Genomic DNA, 19,124 nt, shown 5'->3' with positions numbered 1-19,124 from the left:
ATGATGAGAATTATTGGAAAGTAGACATCAATTATTATGGATCGATCTTAATATTTTCACCCGACAACTTTTGTGTTTAGTTCCATGTTGGTCGGAAAGACGGAAAGCAAAGAAGTAATGAAGAATCAAATACCACAGCACTGGTAGTGATGGAACTCATCAGATAGCATCCACTGTGGGTCCAATAAGATCATATTTAGTCGGAGAGCCAAAAGGGTCTATTATTCTATTTTAACCATTGAAGTTTAGTCTATAACAGATCATTCCATCGATGACTAATGATGCACCTTATCATCAGTCTATCTTTATCATAAGGACTATTTAGTGAGCTTGCCAGATATGCTATGAGACGATGTATGTTTCTCGAGTTCATTAGGGTTCCCTTTCAGTGTGAATCTCTTCCAATTTTTGATTTCCTATCATTTTCTAGTGCATAAACATTTTCAATCATCCAAATCTTATGAATAGGGTTAATTATATATTACATTTATAATTAATTATCTTTAATATTTCGATCATGTCAAGTGCAAAAATTGAGCTAAAAATAAAAATAAAAAGATAATTTTATTATCAAAAATATTAAGTTAACATAAGAATAACTTTTGTGAAAGTTCCGCTATCCTCCCTCCGACTTCATCCTCCCGGACGGCCAACCCAACGATGGCTTTAATGGCAATCCTCATCTCTTATACTATCTCATTTCTCCTGCTTTGCTATTCTTCCAGATAGCCTACCAAATGGTGGCATCATCCTCATCTCTTACATCGTTTTATATCCTCCCATCCGGCTTCGCTATTCACTTGACGACCTACCTAATGGCTTCGTTGTCTTTGTACTTGTCACTATTGTCCTTGGACTTCATAGAGATTAGTGGTGATGCTCAAATCTCTTTTGGAATGCCATGGTCAATAAAGAACCATCAGCATTACGCAAGAAGCGCTAGATAGGATAGCGAAGCAGGAGAAATGAGACGGCGTAGAAAATAAGGATCACTACCGATGCTACCATTAGGTAGGCCATTCGGAAGGATAGCGAAACCGAAAGGAAGGATAACAAAACAGAAGAAATGAGATGATACAGGAGATAAGGATCCCCATTGATGTCACTATTAAATAGGTCATTTGAGAGGATAGCAAAGCCGAAAGAGAGGACGAAACCGGAGGGAGGATATCGAAGCCTTCATAGAAGTTATTTTTATATAAAATTACTATTTTTGGATGGTAAAGATAGTAAAGTTATCATTTTATCTTTATTTTAACATCATTTTTGCATAATATCTTTCATTAGTAGAGTCGATCGAGAAATAGGATAGGATTAAATATTTTACTTTCATAATTATATAAAGATTAAAATAGTAAAGCTAGCTAACTACTAAATATAATTAACCATAATGAATAAATGAGTCAAGCCACTCCAAATCAATTTTCTTTCCTCAACTGCTGAATTTAGCACCACTCAGTGATGAGGTTCGACTCTCACAATCTTCCAAAATAAGTTATTTGCTAGCAATCCTTTTAAAATACCAATGACATACTAAGTAATGTAAATTCAGGCACTTAAAAAATATGGACTAAACACACACACAATGATATCATGATGCATTATTGGGAGCTAATCTGAACAAATCCTGCTGTCTTGATGGACCTCCCAGAACAGCCTTCTTTTGCAGCCTTGATTTATGTCGTCGATGCTATCTATCATTGACAAAGACACTTATATTGCCGACTGAATTCTACTGACATATCTGGTCTGTATTAAAATAAGATGTAAGCTTCATCCTCCATACTATGAGTGACACTGACAGGAACAGGAGCACTGGCCGTACCAAGCATTTATGCATGGCCGGTTCCATTATGTACTACAGGTCCAATTTCAGCAGCATGTAGCTGCATGATTGGAGTCTGATGAGAGGTTGCAATCAGCTCGGTGTACAATCTTGTTATATATTTTGTCCTGTGTAAGGGGGACTGGCATTTCATGGGATATTATAGTCCAATTACTGGAGACACTCCACTCAATATTACAGTGGCTTTTGCTGTAGAAATCAGATTTTATCCTTGAACAAGAAAACAGAGCATATGATCTCTTTGTTAGTCCTCGACAAAAAAATTGATTACTCCAGATCTGGCTTGTTCTAAATCGTTCCTCAGGTTTGTAGTTTCAAGAACTCTCTACTTTAGGAATTAAACCACTTAGAAGTCACAGTACCTACAAGTTTTATTGTTACTTAAATCTCGAACAAAAACTGGCTAATCTATTCAAATCCATAGTCAACACAGCAGAATTATCTACCATGCATTCATACATCAAGTACATAAAATTCCAATTCAAGCGATGAAGAATTCCTTCACTTGAGGAAACAAATCTTTTACTGAGATTAAGCTGAATTCACTTCCAACTCATAATCATGGAAAGTTGCAACGAGGCTTTGGATTTCGCCAAATAAAGGAATTTAATTTTTAACATCAAAAAATAATCTTCCACATCGGCAAAAAATTAGATTATACAGTGTACATCACTTGGTACAAAATAAAATTTATCATTTGTGCGTAACGCTGCTGTGCCACAAACTGCCTACGTCTGACCTACTGCAGACCCAAGCGGCAAAGAGGGTTGCTCTTTATGAGATTGAAATCAACCTGCAAATGATAAAAATTGATGTTTCAGATATAAGCAGTGATTCCTACTTAAATTATACTGTTGAATTCGGAGTAGAATTCTCGTTGATGGGTTGGTTATGGGTATTAAAAACCAGTTGACTTATAAATTGTCAGAGGTCTACTCATGGGTGACAGTATGGTAACAAATCAAGAATACAGTCACATATCATTCATTTGTTTCTTGTGGGTGGGTCAAAAGCCCGTATGTGGACTTACTAGAACAAATTCATCCAATTGATTCAAAATAAATAGAATCTCATAACTAGGATGATTGATCAAAATATTATTATTATTATTCTCAAACACATTCTGCTTCAACTAAAATCCCTTCTATCTTCTGTTTCTCATAATGTCTGGATGTTTGGCTGGATATGTTGATTTGTTATTGCATCAACTTCTTAAACCTGATAATACATGGGTCAAGTATGGATTGATAAATGCTGAACTGGCTGATAACCCCCATCGCTACCCTAGTTTGAGACTCAGCTTCTAATCCAACCATACATACTGAAGTTGTCATACCTTTGGTCCAAAGAGATCTCGAATATTGTCAATTCCGTACAAAATCATTGTGGGCCTGGATTGCACAACTTAAAATTAATAGAATTAAGCAATAAAAAATAGCAATAAACTAGGATGATAAATACTGTCAAAAATCTTGTTCCACACATCACACAGAGAGTGAAGAATGCATGGCACAAGTATGCACATAACAAACATAATCTCTACTGCATCGCTTGTCATTTATCTAAGAACATAATTATCTGTATAATGATGAACATGATATCTAAAAGGCAACAAACCTGTGCACAGAAATATCTTAACCAAGCATTTGATCAATAAATTAACATGCCAAATTAGTACTTTATCCTGAGTTAGCACTTCTGAACTATTCCATTCATTCTCCACCTTATCTTAAAAAGGAATAAATGCTACACATGTACAGTCTTTGACAAACAAAAAAATTGCTGATGTCAAATCTGAAAACGATTGACTTGTCTTCTTAAAGTAGCTTAATAGAAACTAAAAAAAAAAGTTAATGTTAGAACTTATGTAATTGTGCCCTTAAGCACCTTAAGCTGCAAATGCTAACTGTCAATTACTTCCTAATCCATGATATTCCTATTTAAACAAGGAAGCAAATCCACAGTTACCTCTCAAGGGAAAGACCCCATGCAATAACATTAACATCTTCAGGAAGCCCCATTGGAAGCAGCATTTCAGGCCTGAACATGCCAGAGTTCCCAACCTCCACCCATTTCTTTAAACCTTCATGGTAACTATGCAACAGTACTAGGTTAGACAAGGTCACAACAATATAAGTTAGTAACAGTGAAGAAGGATTTGCTACCTAAAGATTTCCATGCTTGGTTCAGTGTACGGATTGTAAGCAGGTTTGAAACGTAGCTTTGACATTCCTAAACAATTAGAACAAATAGACAATACAATCAGATAAAGATATTCACCAAGCTCCAAATATAATTGTTCAGCCAACAGCTGCATCGGAGTGCTTCAAAGTTCCACAGTTGAACAAATCATAGAAAAATAGAAAACATTTATTGGCAATGAAACAGGCAAATGACAGACACAACACAACTAACAACCACTATCTGAAAGCATGACTATAAAATTAAGGTACAATATCAATTTTACACCTAACAAGATGGTTTCTATTTGGATTCCACAATTGGAGAAACTGAGAAGCTTGAGTTCCTGGGTTGCATTATTAGGTAATAATGAAATCAAATGCCAAGGTGAATAAGTAGTAAACATCAAATAATTTTGCCGAGATTTGATGTTTATGGCAGTGGGTTTTAACTTTTGACCTCACAAACTTGCATCATTTATTGTTCACGGTTTCTCATTCTATGTAATATCAACTCAAACATAAAATTTCAAATTCCCAGTGCTTTTGGTCTCAAAATTGTCCTATATATGCAAGAAACACATTCTGTACTGTTAAGAAATTTCCAAGAAGTGTCGGCTGTTACATAACACATTGTGGCAACAAAACCACTAAATCTAGTGGGTATAAGATGGTTAACCTAATACGGAAATTCTACATCTCAGTTCAAAATTTAGGATAACAGTATGATCAAAAGGCCAGAGTGCCTCATGTTGTTAGATATGATATCGTACCAAGACGAGCAAAGAAGTCCTCCAAGACTCCAATGAGATCACCAAGGGTGAGGCCATGATCACAAATGAGTCCTGAAAACCAAGATGGTAGAATACATAATTTGTAAGGATCAAAACTTATAATCACATCATGTCATATAAATCATAATCGTTCCAATAAGATTTAGAGTATAATCTAAGAACTGAAATTCATACCTTCTATCTGATGGAACTCTGCAAGATGAGTTCGATCTACAGCTTCATTGCGAAAAACACGATCTATAGAGTAGTATCTCTTGGGCATAAAAGGTCTCTGAACAAGACAAATAATTTAGTAAACAGCAAGCACAGAATGAAAGCAACCATAAACAAGAAAATCATGTAAAAGAAAATAGATCAATTATATTCACAATCAAAGAATCTCAATTTTTTTAATATGTTATCTACTAATAGAAATAGAACAAGAAGAGTTGACAACATATAGAAGGGCCCAGAAACAAAAAGTTCTGCATGACCATTCCAATGTTAGATAACTGCATAAATCTAGATAAGCACAAATGACGACATGCTACATTGTTCAATCTTTTAAAGGTAAACATCTTTCACTACATACGTGTATATGTGGACACTCTAGAACCATAAATCTAGGACCTAGAATCAATAATCCTAGATAAATGCATTGACTTCTAGCACAAATTGCATAGCCTCTGGTACTTGGCAATAGAAACTAGAAAAATAAATATTTATTATTATCCATCAACAAAAAAGCCCAGATCTATTAGGTTATCAGATATTATACATGTCAATCTCAATTATGCATGCTTATTATCTTTTCAAATCCTCATAATTGTATAGAGATTTATATATGTACATCTTTAATTTGCTATAAAAAATACTTATTTCATCATCAATATAGTAGCCTACAGCAACATGAAAATGGAATTTGAACTTAGATTAGGTTTTATGACAAAATAGCAATGTGGTTATTGGAGCCTAAATTTAATCTCATTGAATGAGTATATGGTTTCTGTAAGTTCTCACAGAGTTTTAGGGAAAATCCAATATTCTATCAAGCTTCATGGAGTTCTAGGCAAAATCAAATGGAAGCATTTGCACTTTATATACACAGTGGTAAGGGGTAAATAGGAATCTTACATGGTAAAAAAACCATCAAACTGACAAATAATGAGCCAAAAAATATCTGAACCTTAAGAGTAATAATATTACCTGCTGGGCAAGCATGTAAAGCATTCTTGTAGAAACTGCAGTTGTGTGTGTTCGAAGCAAGTTTTTTTCAGCTTCTTCCCTTTTCCAATCATATCCATAGCTGAGAAAAAAACAAGGTTTCATAAGGATCTTGATGATATGCATCACAAATAGGAGCATAATAACATACCCTTTAGATCCATATCCACCAGATTCATGAACACACTTTACTCTCTCAACATAATCTTCAGGTAAATATCTCGTGGTAGAAGGAGCTGCAAAAACAAAACAAGTGACTACAGCAAATTCTGAGCAAAATCAAGGAAAACTCAATCTTATATCAAAGCATTCGACCTTTAAGAAAGAAGGTATCATGTGAATCACGAGCAGGATGCTGTTGTGGCTGAAATAATGCATCGAAATTCCAAAAGCTACAGAAGAAAAAAACAGAAATCTCATCAATCAAGTCACACCATTAAATAGCTAAATAAAAGGAGTTACAGGAATGAATCACATTCAGGAGGACCAGAAAAGTATAGAATAAAAGCCGCTTGAATACTCAATATAAGGACTAAGCAATCCACCTAAACTCATTCAGTAACTGAAACAGGTTAAATAAATTGACATGCATAGAGAAAAATTACTCTTTGAGATCTTTAATCTCATGAAACAAACACCAACTCATAAATCAAGTCACAGGGAGAATGTATTGGTTGCACTAACCAACTGCATAAATCTAATCAGTTTGTTCACTGAAAACGGTGATTTGGTTTCTTTGCAAAATGGTAATTCTCAGATTCTTATTCTTAAACAAAGAATTCAGCCTGATAAAACCATCAAATCCAAGTTTTTATTAGATAACATGTAAAATTTCAAATAAAAAAAATCTTTATCATGCTATCAAATCATCATGCTAAATATATCAAAATTTTCTTTTCAAGCAAACAAATTATCATGCTAAAATTACGAAAAAAAATTATCATTATTGAAAGTATAAACGTAGCCAGAAATACGAACAAGTGTGCTACCTGCTTTCAACAAAGTTATTTGTTGGCATCTCCTCAAAACTACACAAGAAAAACATTTAGTAATTATAACTTCTTAGCAATGCCACAAGTAACAAAAGAAAATAAAATTTTGTTTACCCCATTTGGAGGAAGATATTTTGAATTTCCTCACGGACCTGAAACACGTAATTTATAAGTGTAAGATAAACAAAGATCGTAAACTTTTCAATAGCAGCAAGTTTTCTTGACTGAGCAAACAGCTGAACATAATATTACATTTCCGCAGAATATGTTGTTTGCTCTCATTGGTTCTTATTATTCAATTAAAAAGTAGAGTATGAAGCATGGACAGGAACAAGATGTGATATGTGGACACCAATACAGCTGCAAATACCACTTGAGATTGCATAGTCTTGTGCTAGGTGATCACATTATTACATTTGTATATGTTTTCCCGTAGATAATCAAATAGGCCATATCCTGTGAACCATTGGTAGTTTCGTATGAATCCTGCTGCTAACTGCTATACCACTATGACACAGCACACATGATCCCTGGACAGGACCAGATCATAAAACAGATATCCTTAGTCACTAACAACCTCCAGAATGGGCTTACCATGTTGATAGGACCTTGTTATTCTTTGTTTAGTTTTAGTGTCAACTTACGCACTAAGACCCCCATATCGAGGTTACCATGATAATAAGACCTTGATTTTTCTTTTTCTGTTTTTAGTTTTTGGTGTTAATGAAGCTCAAATATGCATCATCAGAAATAAGATCAGCCAATTTTCATTTATTCATACATCCAGCATTACCAGCCAACACAACTTTAGTATAACACAGCAAGTTGACATAACACTTACCTTCATGGAAATATAAAAAAATTGAAAACCTTCATTATAACAGCAATGAATCCATTATAATTCCAACAATACTTCACTATGTTTTCTTTCAAACTTGTTCCAATTTAGGCGAACTTCATTCTAATGAAAAAAACTTCCTTTTACCATTTGCAAAGTGACCAGAAGAAAGAGTCAAGCACCAGGTTTACTAGTAAAATATTACTGACATCACTTTTCAGAAACAGATTTACAAGACCTTGCATTAACTAAAAATATTTTGACCAATGTGTTCCTGCCAATCAGTATCACTCATATTCAATATTCCAAGAAAAACCTCATTTATGACAGAAAACAAAATAAACAAAAAAAGCAGGTTTATGACTGCAGTTACATAACCTCATTGACAACAGTAGCTATAACACTTAGCTGCTTAAACTAAATGATAGTAGGATGTGGAGTATATCTTTCTAAGATATTGAAGATTCAGATCTATGATTCCCAAAAATGCAAAACAGCAGAATTTGTCATATCAAGTTGTTCCCATTTTATGATACTAAGTTTTGATGTAGGTTTTGATGAAATAAAAGTTGGTCATGTTTTTCCTCTTCTAGAATCGATGCTCAAACAGAAGGAACATAATAAATGATAATATTAGCTAATATACCCGTCTTCCTTAAACCACATCATGAACCAAACCACGAAGTGATGATATACACTTGCAAATTCTTGTTAGATTGTTGCTTCTCAAAAGGTAAATGCTATATCTTCCAAAGTTTGCTCATATGAAATCTCATATGCTAAGCATCAACCATCTTAAGTTTTGTACAACAAAGTAAGATTTAAATTTACACAATTAACCATGACTTATTTTCTTTGCAATTAAATATATAAAAGATAGTCAACAAATAATGCCTACTCTTCATCTTAGCTCATACATCCAAGATCAAATATATATCATCAGAAGCAACAGAGAAAGAAGGGTGAGTTTAACCATGCCTCAAGCAAAGGTTGCAGATGGCCAATTTGGATTGGTTGCCCTTGAGCATTAAGATTATACTCTTTGAACTCTAAATCTTTCCAATCACCCCTTCAGTAGCAGAAAACAAATATAAGTAACAGAACGCAAATGTTTGTCACAAAAAAATTTCATGCACAAAATAAGAAATATGCACAGGAGCAAACTGATTATAAAAATTAGTTTAATATACACATCTAGAAAATTATTAATAAATACGAATGAAAATTAGTTTGAGATAGCTGCAAATATATCTTAGATGCAGAATAATGGCTAAACGTGTCAATGTCACAAATAAATAGGACAAATTGATATTACAGAAAACATAGTTTTGCTATGTTAAATAAGCAAAAAAGAAATAAAAGATGGAGATAACAATAGTAAATTGACAACAAAAAATGGCTAGCATAGTGATAGGAGTGAGATATAACAGAGGTGTCATGCAATAATCAATGTTCCTGCAAAAACAGACTGTGTATCTCAGTATTGTAAGACAAGAATGAACCAAACATTTGTAAGCATGTTTAAAATACCACTTGCATCAGATGGTATAGGCCAGTATTTATTAGACTGACGGCCAAACAAGACATGGACCATAAGATTTCATCCAGTTTGGTCCTGTATGGATTTGTATGGATTGAATCACCCAGTAAGCAATGGCTTGCTGGGTAGTAAGCAAACCAATACCGAAGGGTACAGGATAAGTAGCAGTATTCTCTTTTTCTTGTTTATGATAGCTATCATAGTTGTCATTTTTCTTCTTTATCTCTCTGTCTCTCTCTTCTTTCCTCTGCCGCCACTTCCTCCTCGTGTCGCCATTACCACCGCCCCACCACATTGCCACCATCTCCCTCTCTGCAGCATCACCGCTGCACCCGATTCCTACTCCCCTGCCTCCTTTTCTTCATCAGCCTCGTCCTCCTCCTCCCTCTTCTCTCTTTTAATTCTCCCCACAACCCCCAGTTTAGTCAGCACAATGGTATACCTATCTGTTAAAATGATGATATATTTTCATAATATAATCCTGAATCAATTATAACAGCAAAATTGTTGTTGGAGCACCTGCATGTGCATTTTTTTATCAGAACGCATCAAAAACTCAACAGGATGTGCCACAAAGCAGCCACATATATATACGGACCAACATACATTTAACTTCAAAATCCTTCTAGAACTGAAACACAGAAAGAAGTTGATGTAATAACCTAATGTTCAGATTAATAACAAATACTTAAATCATAAAAATGATGAATGGTACCTTTGCAGATGTTCTCTAGTCAAATCAGTCGCAGCCTTTTTCCTCTTTGAAACATACTTGGAACCTTTTCTCAGTGTGTAACCCCTCCATGTCCTGTCAAAAAAGTTAAGCCAAGTACAACATTGTACATATTGGACTGCAGCATCAGGAATTTGACTAATAAATCTATTGCCAAATAAGTGCAAAAATATCATTTTGATTCATATTCAGTTTTCCAATCAATTGCAAGCAAGCACTACACGAGAGAGCGAGAGAGAGAGAGAGAGAGAGAGAGAGAGAGAGAGAGAGAGAGAGAGAGAGAGCAGAGTCAACCACATGAGTCCATATGCAAGAGCACCATTCCATGCACAATGATCCAAAAAGAAGTTATTTTTTCCTTAACCATAAGATGACTTACTATCTTCTTAGAGATTAGCTTATTTCACTTGGACGGTAGAGACTCTGAAAGCTTATACAATATCTTCTGTGCTTATTCATCTCCCGACTGCAGGTTGGTTTCCTAAAAAGGTTATTTCCTAGATTGCAAAACAACTTTGAACTTTCTGATATAATCATAGGACTGTTCTCACAAACTTTCATCTCATCTACCCGGAGGTTGTACCCCTTCTGGAAACCAGAAAATTATATCTCCTATGGGAATGCCAACCAAGATGGTTAGTTGATTGTTGATCCTCAGTCTTTGGTGAAGACAAAGTGGTCTTGTGTTGCCCTTAAAGGCTGTTCATGTAGTTGGTCAGCTATCTGTCTTGGAGGTCAAGCTATCAAAGACCATTTTGGAAGATTGGAGTAGGTAAATGAATCCCTTGTCCAACTTCAATCCCTCTAAAGTGATCAGCTTTGGTGCTTGAACCTCTTGATATATCACAATTAAGCTTGATTGAAAATCTGCTATCAAAATATTGCATTTAGAATGTGATTAAACTTGAAGTACCAGATCTCCAAAATCTTGTTTTTTTCAAATTTAAAAGACAACCCTCTTCTTTTTTCTCAAGATGAAACGAAGATGAAGAAGCTATTCAGCCTTAATTTTTCACAGTTGCAGGTCAAAAATTATGGCAGGGTCAATTCAGAAGCACAACACATGAACGCAATGGATCATTTAAAGTCGGGAAGGATCTTCTATAGAAACATTGAGTGTCGAAATAAACAATAATGAAAGCCAAACTAAAACTTGCAATGCTAAATGGAGTACTAAAAGAATAAGAGCTTTTACTCATTCACTATGTAATTACTTGCCAGATAATCCACATGTAAATAGCTAAAGATCAACTTCAATGATGACTTTGACCCAAATTCTTATTTCCAAGGGGAAGGATTTCTTGTCAAAAAGTTTAATGATTCTCTATGTCCTATATATAGGTTGAACAATTTTCAAAGATATTTTGTATTGTAGCAGATATATAACCAACATGGTAGGGAATTCAACAACTTTTGAGCTGTCTTGTGCAGGTGAGATGTTAATAAAGAAATAAGGGTTAGAGAAAAGAGAATTTTAAATTGGAGAATAAAAATAAAATAACAAGTGGTCACTCATAACACCCTTTTAGTTATTGTGAAGTCCCTATTTACTCCTTTTTCCTAGTAAAGTGACCACATTTTTATGAATACCAGAGTCCCAAACAACAATAGTTTGACTCCAAGTAAACTCCAAAATCAATGACAAAGCAAGCAAAGAGAATTTTTTATGTTCTACCCATCAAATATTCTTAGTCCTTTTCAAATGATTTTACATTGTGAAAGATGAGAATGTTATATAAAACTGGGTAGCATCATATTAAGAAATTTCTACCAATATTTACCTTGAACCAAAACTCTATATAGTAGGTAAATCCTGCCATGTTTCAGCAGTGTAACTAAATTAGATAACAACTCAAAATAGATTCTCAGCTGACCATATTTCACTCTAATCAACGACTAAACAATAATAACGAAATTACAAAATAATCCAATAAATAAACAATACAGACTAAAATAAACCTATCTGAACACAAGATCATCTTAATCTGCTCGATCCCTTCTAACAAACTAGGTTGCAGCAATATCAAGAAATTGTAACTGCTCATATTTACAGAATCCGTCTTTTCTATCCAAACAAGAAAAAGTAAAGTTGATGAAAAAAGTGTTTATTACTGTTTGACAATAAGCTTTCTTTTTGACAGATCTGCAACATCATTCCCATCAACAACCTGCAAACATAACAAATTTAGCAACTCCAATCAGCAAATGAGATTATAACATTAATGCCAAATAAATTCTGCTGGGTACAAAATTAAAATTGGTAAACTGAAATTTAATTCATACATAGAATGCCTACTAGTAATTTAAAAATAATATTAATAAGCACAACTTTTTCCTCATACTGTGAGATGTAGCAAGTCTAGATAGGACTTGATAGTATTCTTCCAAAGCATTTTGTCCATAAGAATCCTCCATTTCCAATTTGTTCATACAACATCAAACTAAGGCCATGATTCTGATCAGTGATTTAAAAAGCGCTAGGCGCCAAGGTCCACAAACGCCCGAGGCGCTAGGTACTCGCCCAGGCGCTCGCCCGAGCGAAGCGAGACGCTAAATTATAAAAATATATAATATAATTATTTAAAATTTTAAATAAAAATATGCTATTAAATTAAAAAAAAATTAATCATTTTAAAATTCAAATAAACTTAATATTAAGAGTATACTGAGCCTGATGGAGAAACGAGGAAGCAGCGGCGAGCGGCGGCGAGCGGCGAGCGGCGACGAGCGGTGGCAGCGGCAGTAGTAGCAGCAGCGGCGAGCGACGGCAGCGGGAAAGGGAAAGGGAGCGGAAGGCGCGAGCAGCAGGAAGGCTCGCGGGAGGGCTCGCGGGAGGCGCGAGCAGCGGGAGGGCTCGCGGGAGGCGTGAGCAGCGGGAGGGCTCGAGGGAGGCGCGAGCAGCGAGAAGGCTCGCGAGAGGGCTCGCGGGAGACGCGAGCAGCGGGAAGGCTCACGGGAGGCGCGAGCAGCGGCAGCGAGCGACGAGATCGGGATCGGGATCGAGAGCGGTAGCGGCAGCAGGTTAGTGTTGGGTTAGGGTTAGGGTTAGGGTTGGGGTTATATCAGTTTAGTTGGTTCGATTGAACCAACTAACAACCGAACCAGGACCGAACCAGACCTAAAATTCTGGTTCGGTCGCCTTGGTTTACCCAGGCGCTCGCTCGAAGCGCCCAGCGCCTGGGCTCGGGCGAGCGCCCAGGCGGCGCCTGTTTGAAGCGCGCCGCCTGGGACATTAGCGAGGCGCTCGGGCCTCGCCTCGCCTCGCCCGAGCGCCTTTTGCAATCACTGATTCTAATTAGTAGAATATCGTTATGATCAAAGAAGAAAATATTAAATATAAATAGAAGAGCTATCACAAATAGAATCTGAAAGCTTACTTTTCGTTTGTACAATAAATAAATAGCAAAAGAATTTTAAGTCCAGGATTTAAATCTTAGTTTATTACCAACTTTGATAACCCATTGGACCAATACAGGTTGATATATCACTTCTCTTATCTTCTAATTGGAGGATATATAATTAGCAGAAGTACTTTTGAGTACTTCTCAAAGGTGCATATACCAGACTGGTACAGTACCAGTATACCAAGCATATATTCACCTATCCCACCCAATATCATTGAATAAAATATTTAAAGAATAAAATTGAATGGTGTAACACTTGTATCAATTAGCAAGCTTTATGTTTTGATACTAGTACATGGTCAGACTAGTGAATATCAGTCCATCGAGATTAGGAAACTTGCTTTGAGTCACTAGTCAATGACATCAATGAACTAAAACGAAAAATCAACACAAGGGTTGGTGATCAGGACTAGAACTATCTGAAAATACAGCAAAAAATTCAATTGCAAAAAAATGAAACTATCATGGAAACAGCCTATGATGGCCAATTTGATTTGATGAGAAGCAAAAAATTCATCATCAGAAACCTTTCCCTCTTCAATTCTTTTAAGCAAATCCTTGACTTTGTCCTCCACATTTTCAACCTACAAAAGAGAGTAAAAAATAAATCATATCTGAGCATACTGGATTAGAATTTTAGTAGTGGTCTGAAACATGCATCACAACATAATAAATCAAATCAAATTCAATAAATTATTTAACAGAGAGTTGATGTCATAAAGAGACAAGTTGCAATAATCTTAACAAATAATAAATTTTGATATTTCAATTTGAAAAATGAAGTGCTTGATCAAAGCTAAATGCCTCAGCTAACCATGTACAAAATATGAATTGACTTTTGCTACACACTTGTTAGCTGGTGTTGCAATTAGAGCAATAATATTCTTAGCTGGTCCACTACAACAAATAGCATATCATGAAGACAATTTCTCCTTTTGTGATCACATTTAAGAAAATAGACTTGGCTACTATCTTATAATGCATATGTTGTCAAACATCTAACTCGCGGATGATAAGCAACACATATTAGGAAATCAATGTCAATTTGATTAGAAAAACTCTGTAGATTTCATTATTATGATCTGTTGTTTACCCACCAAGGTTACTACAAGGAAATAGGTATACTAGCAACACTAAGATGAATAATTCATCTTCAAACTTAAAGAACATCTTTAGCATATTAAGGTACCATTAGTATATCATATTATATAATTTTGACCAGTGATTTAAATAGGCGCTCGGGTGCTCACCTAATTGCTCGTGCGAGGCGAGGCGAGGCACGAGCACCTCGTGTGCACCAGGCGGCATGCTTTAATGAGGCGCCACCTGGGCGCTCACCCGAAGTGGCTGAGCGCTTGATTCCATTAGGCAAACCGGTTTCGGGTGAGCGCTCGATTCCATTAGGCAAACCAAACCGGTTTAAGGTTGGTTTGGTTCGTAATTTCTTACCTCAAAAGCCACGCTTCACACCCACGCGACCCCGAGGAACCCTAGCGCTGCTTCTGCCTCCGCCATCGACGCTTTCTACCGCTGCCTTCATCGCAGACACAGCGGACCGAGCCTTCTTCTGTTGTCGATGAACGAGTCTGACGACCCCCATAGCTTCCTTCTGCCGTCGCTTCCTTCCACTATCGAGGGAGAGGACCACAGGTTCCTCCGCCACCGACGGACGCCCTCTGGAGCTTTCGTCATTGCTGTCTGCAGCTTCCGTCGTTGCTGCTACTGTTGTTCGCAGCTTTCGCCGTTATCACTGCTACTATCCACAACTTCCCTTACTGCCGCTACCGCTGCTATCGTTCGCAACGCTGCCGCAACTATCTTAAACTAATCCTCCACTGTTGCTACTATCTCCCTCTATTACTGTTAACATTTTTTTCTCCCCCCTCTAACTATAAGTAATATACTGTTAATAGTATATTTTTAATTTAATATCACATTTTAATTTAAATAATTATATTTTTAATTATATTATATATTTTTTATATTTTAATATTTCAGAGAATATTTTTCTCCCCCTCTAACTTAAGTAATATACTGTTAACAGTATATTTTTTATTTAATATCATATTTTTATTTAAATAATTATATTTTTAATTATATTATATATTTTTTATTTTTTTATTTAAATATTTCATAGCGCTTCGGGTGTTTTGGGACCTTGGCGCCTTTTGGTACCTAGCGCTTTTTAAATCATTGATTCTGACCAACTCATAAATAGGCCAACTAATGAACTCAACACAAAATGTGAAACTTGTTTTAAGGATAAAACCCTTTAAAAACATTTGTAATGATCAATGCAGTTCACTTATATTGAGCTTCCAGGATCCTTTTCAAGACTTTTGGAAGGTTGAAACTGCTGGACTTAATAACTTGATCCACAAAAGAAACACCAAACTGCAACAACTTGACATATTTTAATATACAAAATGTGATATAACCTCATTTTGAATGTAAAGTATAGAATCTCAAATCCCCCAAGTAACAATTGATCAGTAAGAGTAACTTACAAACTCACCCTCTATCAAGATATCTAAGAAAATTGTGTACCGATACTAAGAACAGAAATCCAATCGACCTTAATTATCTACAGAAAAACTTCAGCAGTAATGACAGATGTCATTCTCTTGCGACAGACTTCTTTCCCCTCAATCAAATATCTTTAATACTAAAAACTAGCACTTAAGATAGTGCAAGCCTAAAATTATTGCGGAGTATGAGCCTTATGGCCTTCAAAGCTGCTTGATTAAGAAAAAAAATGAGTACCAACTAGCTTCAATCATTTGAAACTCTAAACTGTTAAACTACCTATGGACTATGAGCCTAAACTTATTGTTGATTATGAGTATTATGGCCTTCAAAGCTACTTGATTAAGAAAAAATGCCAAACCAACGAGCCTCAGATCATTTGAAAACCAAATCTGTTAAACCATACTACCAATCCTTCAAATTGCTCTGACCATGTATATCTTGCAATATGAAACCATAAAATTACAAAAGAAAATTAGTTACCAATTGATATACAAGTAAATGGCAAACTTTGTGATTAGCACAAGCATCATTTAAATATTCATAGAAATAAGAAGCATCAACCTATCACAACAATGAGAAAAAAAAGACCAAATACGTTTTGGTAACTGATGATAGTAGTAATACTAACACCTACCATCAGTACAAAATATATGTAGAATGAGCATATCTCCATACTAAACACACAATCAAAATTTTCTAAAGTTATTAGTCAAGCCCACAAAACTAGAATAAGGATAGCCCAGTGCATACAGTTTCCGCCAATGAAAAATATGGGAAAGATAAGCAAATACAATCTTACCTTTACAAGCAAAGAGGCTTAACAAACACAACACTTACTACATATTATGTGAGACCACAACAAAACAAGTACAATATGAATGCTGATGATAACAGCATTGTAACAATACAAAAAGGGGACCAATTTTTGTGGAAAAGAACAACTAGGAATTATTGTAAATAAATAATAGAATTTATATTTAATGTTTGTGCAAAACTTAAGCGTTAGCAAAAGTCAAGCATATAAAACTTCATATCAAAGCAGAAATTAGTGCTGCACATCCAACATCATCCAAGATCCTGAGACAATATTAACAATACTACCTACCACCCTCAAGTCACAAATGGACCAGTTGTGGCATCATGCAACTTTTTGGCTCCCATATGACCAGGAGAAACACCTAACATCAAATATCCTAGTGCACAAAGATTTAGTTATGAATATGACTCAGTATATATATATATATATATATATATATATATATATATATATATATATATATATATATACCACCACCCCCCTCAAGTCACTGTCAAACCAGTTGTGGCATCATCCAACGTTTTGGCTCTCATATAGCAGCAGGAGCAGAAAAACCTAATATCTATTATCTACGTGCTCAAAGATTCAGCTTCGAATATCACAGTATCTATATGTGTACATTGTACAATATACTTGAATATTGTATATATCAAACAAATATTAGAAACTGTCATGCATTTCAGCAACAAATAGAAAATATAAAAGAAAAGGGCAGTGAGATTTTACCTTTCTTGTTACAGACCCTTTGGCAATCTCAATCCAGCCATTCTTTTTAGCCCAGGATGAGCCTATACTGAAAACCTTGGGATCCAATTTTGCCTGGCCCAAAAAGAAAATGATAAACGATATCCATAAGAACAATATTGCTTCTTATGCTAGCAATAGAAAAACACAAAAAAGATCGTGATTTTCATAATATCATAACCAGTTTTGTTTCCAGACCAAGATTCAACAATAAAACAACACGGACCTTAAGATTTGCCAACGAGATCCCTTCTACGGGTACAGCTAAGAAGAAGTTAACCTCCGGCGATCCTTCAAGTGCATACTGTTTCCCCTCTTCGCTGACGAGATAATTATCCTTCTTAAAATCCTGCACGAAACCCCAAAAACTACTGAAACTGAATCAAGATTAGGACTGGCGTATAGATCTAGGGGGAACGAAGGGGGAAAACCTTGGCCTCGACGATCTCGAAGCCATGGAGCCGCTTGATGACGTTCTCGAGTTCGGTGTGGTCGACCCCGACGCTAGCAGAGAACTGATGCGAGTCGGCTATCTCGTCGTTGGTCTGAAGAAAACCTAGAATTGCGTCCTCCGCCATTTCTGTAGACCGCCGCCCGCTGTCTCCGCCTTCTCAATGGTTTGCGAGCCGCTCCAAAACCCTTTGCCGGTCTACCAAGCAAGAAATCGGTGCGAGAGCGAGAGCGTGACGTAAATCGCGTCACTTCATACCAAGCTTTGTGACGGTTTCGTTTCTCGCCGACATCCGTTGTTACAAATGACGTTTTGAGATTTATGTAACGGGAAATAGAAGTTTATAACAGTGTTATACAGATTGAAGACCGACTTCATTAAAATGTGACGTACATAACACATTCTAATTTATAGTACTAAATTATAAGACAAAGACTCATTAACTGCGTATGTAGTAAGCTAATCATCAAAATGGCTCCTCAAAGATTAAATTATATCTTAATAGGGTATAACATTTCAAGAACTCAAGCCATTTGTCTTAATATACATGTACTTAGATATGTGCATACCAAACCTAACAAAATTTGATGCATTTGTATTATTAATTAATCCTTATTTTTTTGTTTTACGATATTAGAACTATCGATATAAGGATCGAAAACATTCAAAACATTTTTTTTTCTTGTTTGTTGGCCATTGAGATATTGAGAGTATGTACAGTAAATTCGATTAAAATGAAGTTCTTGTATCTAATTTTGAGATAATATAATCTTGTTAATGCATGCTTTCTTTTTGTTTTCTCTCTTTTAGCTTTGCTGGTCTTAAACTTGAATGAAAGAGAAGGGTTAGGCAGACAACATCAAGCACAAAACTTTGTCAAAACTTGTGAACATGGAAATCTCTGATTTCATCATGCAAACCTCATGGCTTACTGAACTTGTCAAGGTTAAAGGATTAGAAACTAGTTCATCTCTCTCAGGTACAGTAGCAATTGAAGCCTTTACAGACACCCAAAAGCTTGGCCAGTTAATTTAGGTGCAATGTTTGCTTCAA

General features: G+C 35.7%; 1 protein-coding gene across 1 annotated transcript; it reads right to left on the bottom strand.

Annotated features, from left to right (window-relative positions):
• Window positions 1-2,402: 2,402 nt before the first annotated feature.
• LOC103977528 (phenylalanine--tRNA ligase alpha subunit, cytoplasmic) lies at window positions 2,403-18,282 on the bottom strand. Its single transcript, XM_009393074.3, has 18 exons — window positions 18,052-18,282; window positions 17,847-17,969; window positions 17,603-17,695; window positions 14,058-14,114; window positions 12,239-12,294; window positions 10,109-10,201; window positions 8,832-8,922; window positions 7,130-7,167; window positions 7,013-7,051; window positions 6,339-6,415; window positions 6,175-6,259; window positions 6,006-6,105; window positions 4,995-5,091; window positions 4,800-4,871; window positions 4,012-4,078; window positions 3,815-3,940; window positions 3,183-3,237; window positions 2,403-2,639 (listed from the first exon to the last, which is right to left on the bottom strand). Exons 1-18 carry the CDS (start codon window positions 18,196-18,198, stop codon window positions 2,586-2,588), a joined length of 1,470 nt encoding a protein of 489 aa, XP_009391349.2. The 5' UTR covers window positions 18,199-18,282; the 3' UTR covers window positions 2,403-2,585.
• Window positions 18,283-19,124: the final 842 nt, after the last annotated feature.

Source organism: Musa acuminata, chromosome BXJ2-3 (assembly GCF_036884655.1).
Source record: "Musa acuminata AAA Group cultivar baxijiao chromosome BXJ2-3, Cavendish_Baxijiao_AAA, whole genome shotgun sequence".
NCBI lineage: Eukaryota > Viridiplantae > Streptophyta > Magnoliopsida > Zingiberales > Musaceae > Musa > Musa acuminata.
This window is presented reverse-complemented; position numbering and strand designations above follow the sequence as displayed.

Bases quoted from the DNA above. Each gene is read 5' to 3' on its own strand.
- LOC103977528 (XM_009393074.3), bottom strand. From the start codon at position 18,198: ATGGCGGAGGACGCAATTCTAGGTTTTCTTCAGACCAACGACGAGATA. The intron at 7,168-8,831 runs GCATGGTTAAAC...TACGTGTTTCAG, and splicing joins ATCTGCAACCTTTGCTTGAG to GTCCGTGAGGAAATTCAAAA. The intron at 6,260-6,338 runs GTCGAATGCTTT...TTGTTTTTGCAG, and splicing joins TGATACCTTCTTTCTTAAAG to CTCCTTCTACCACGAGATAT.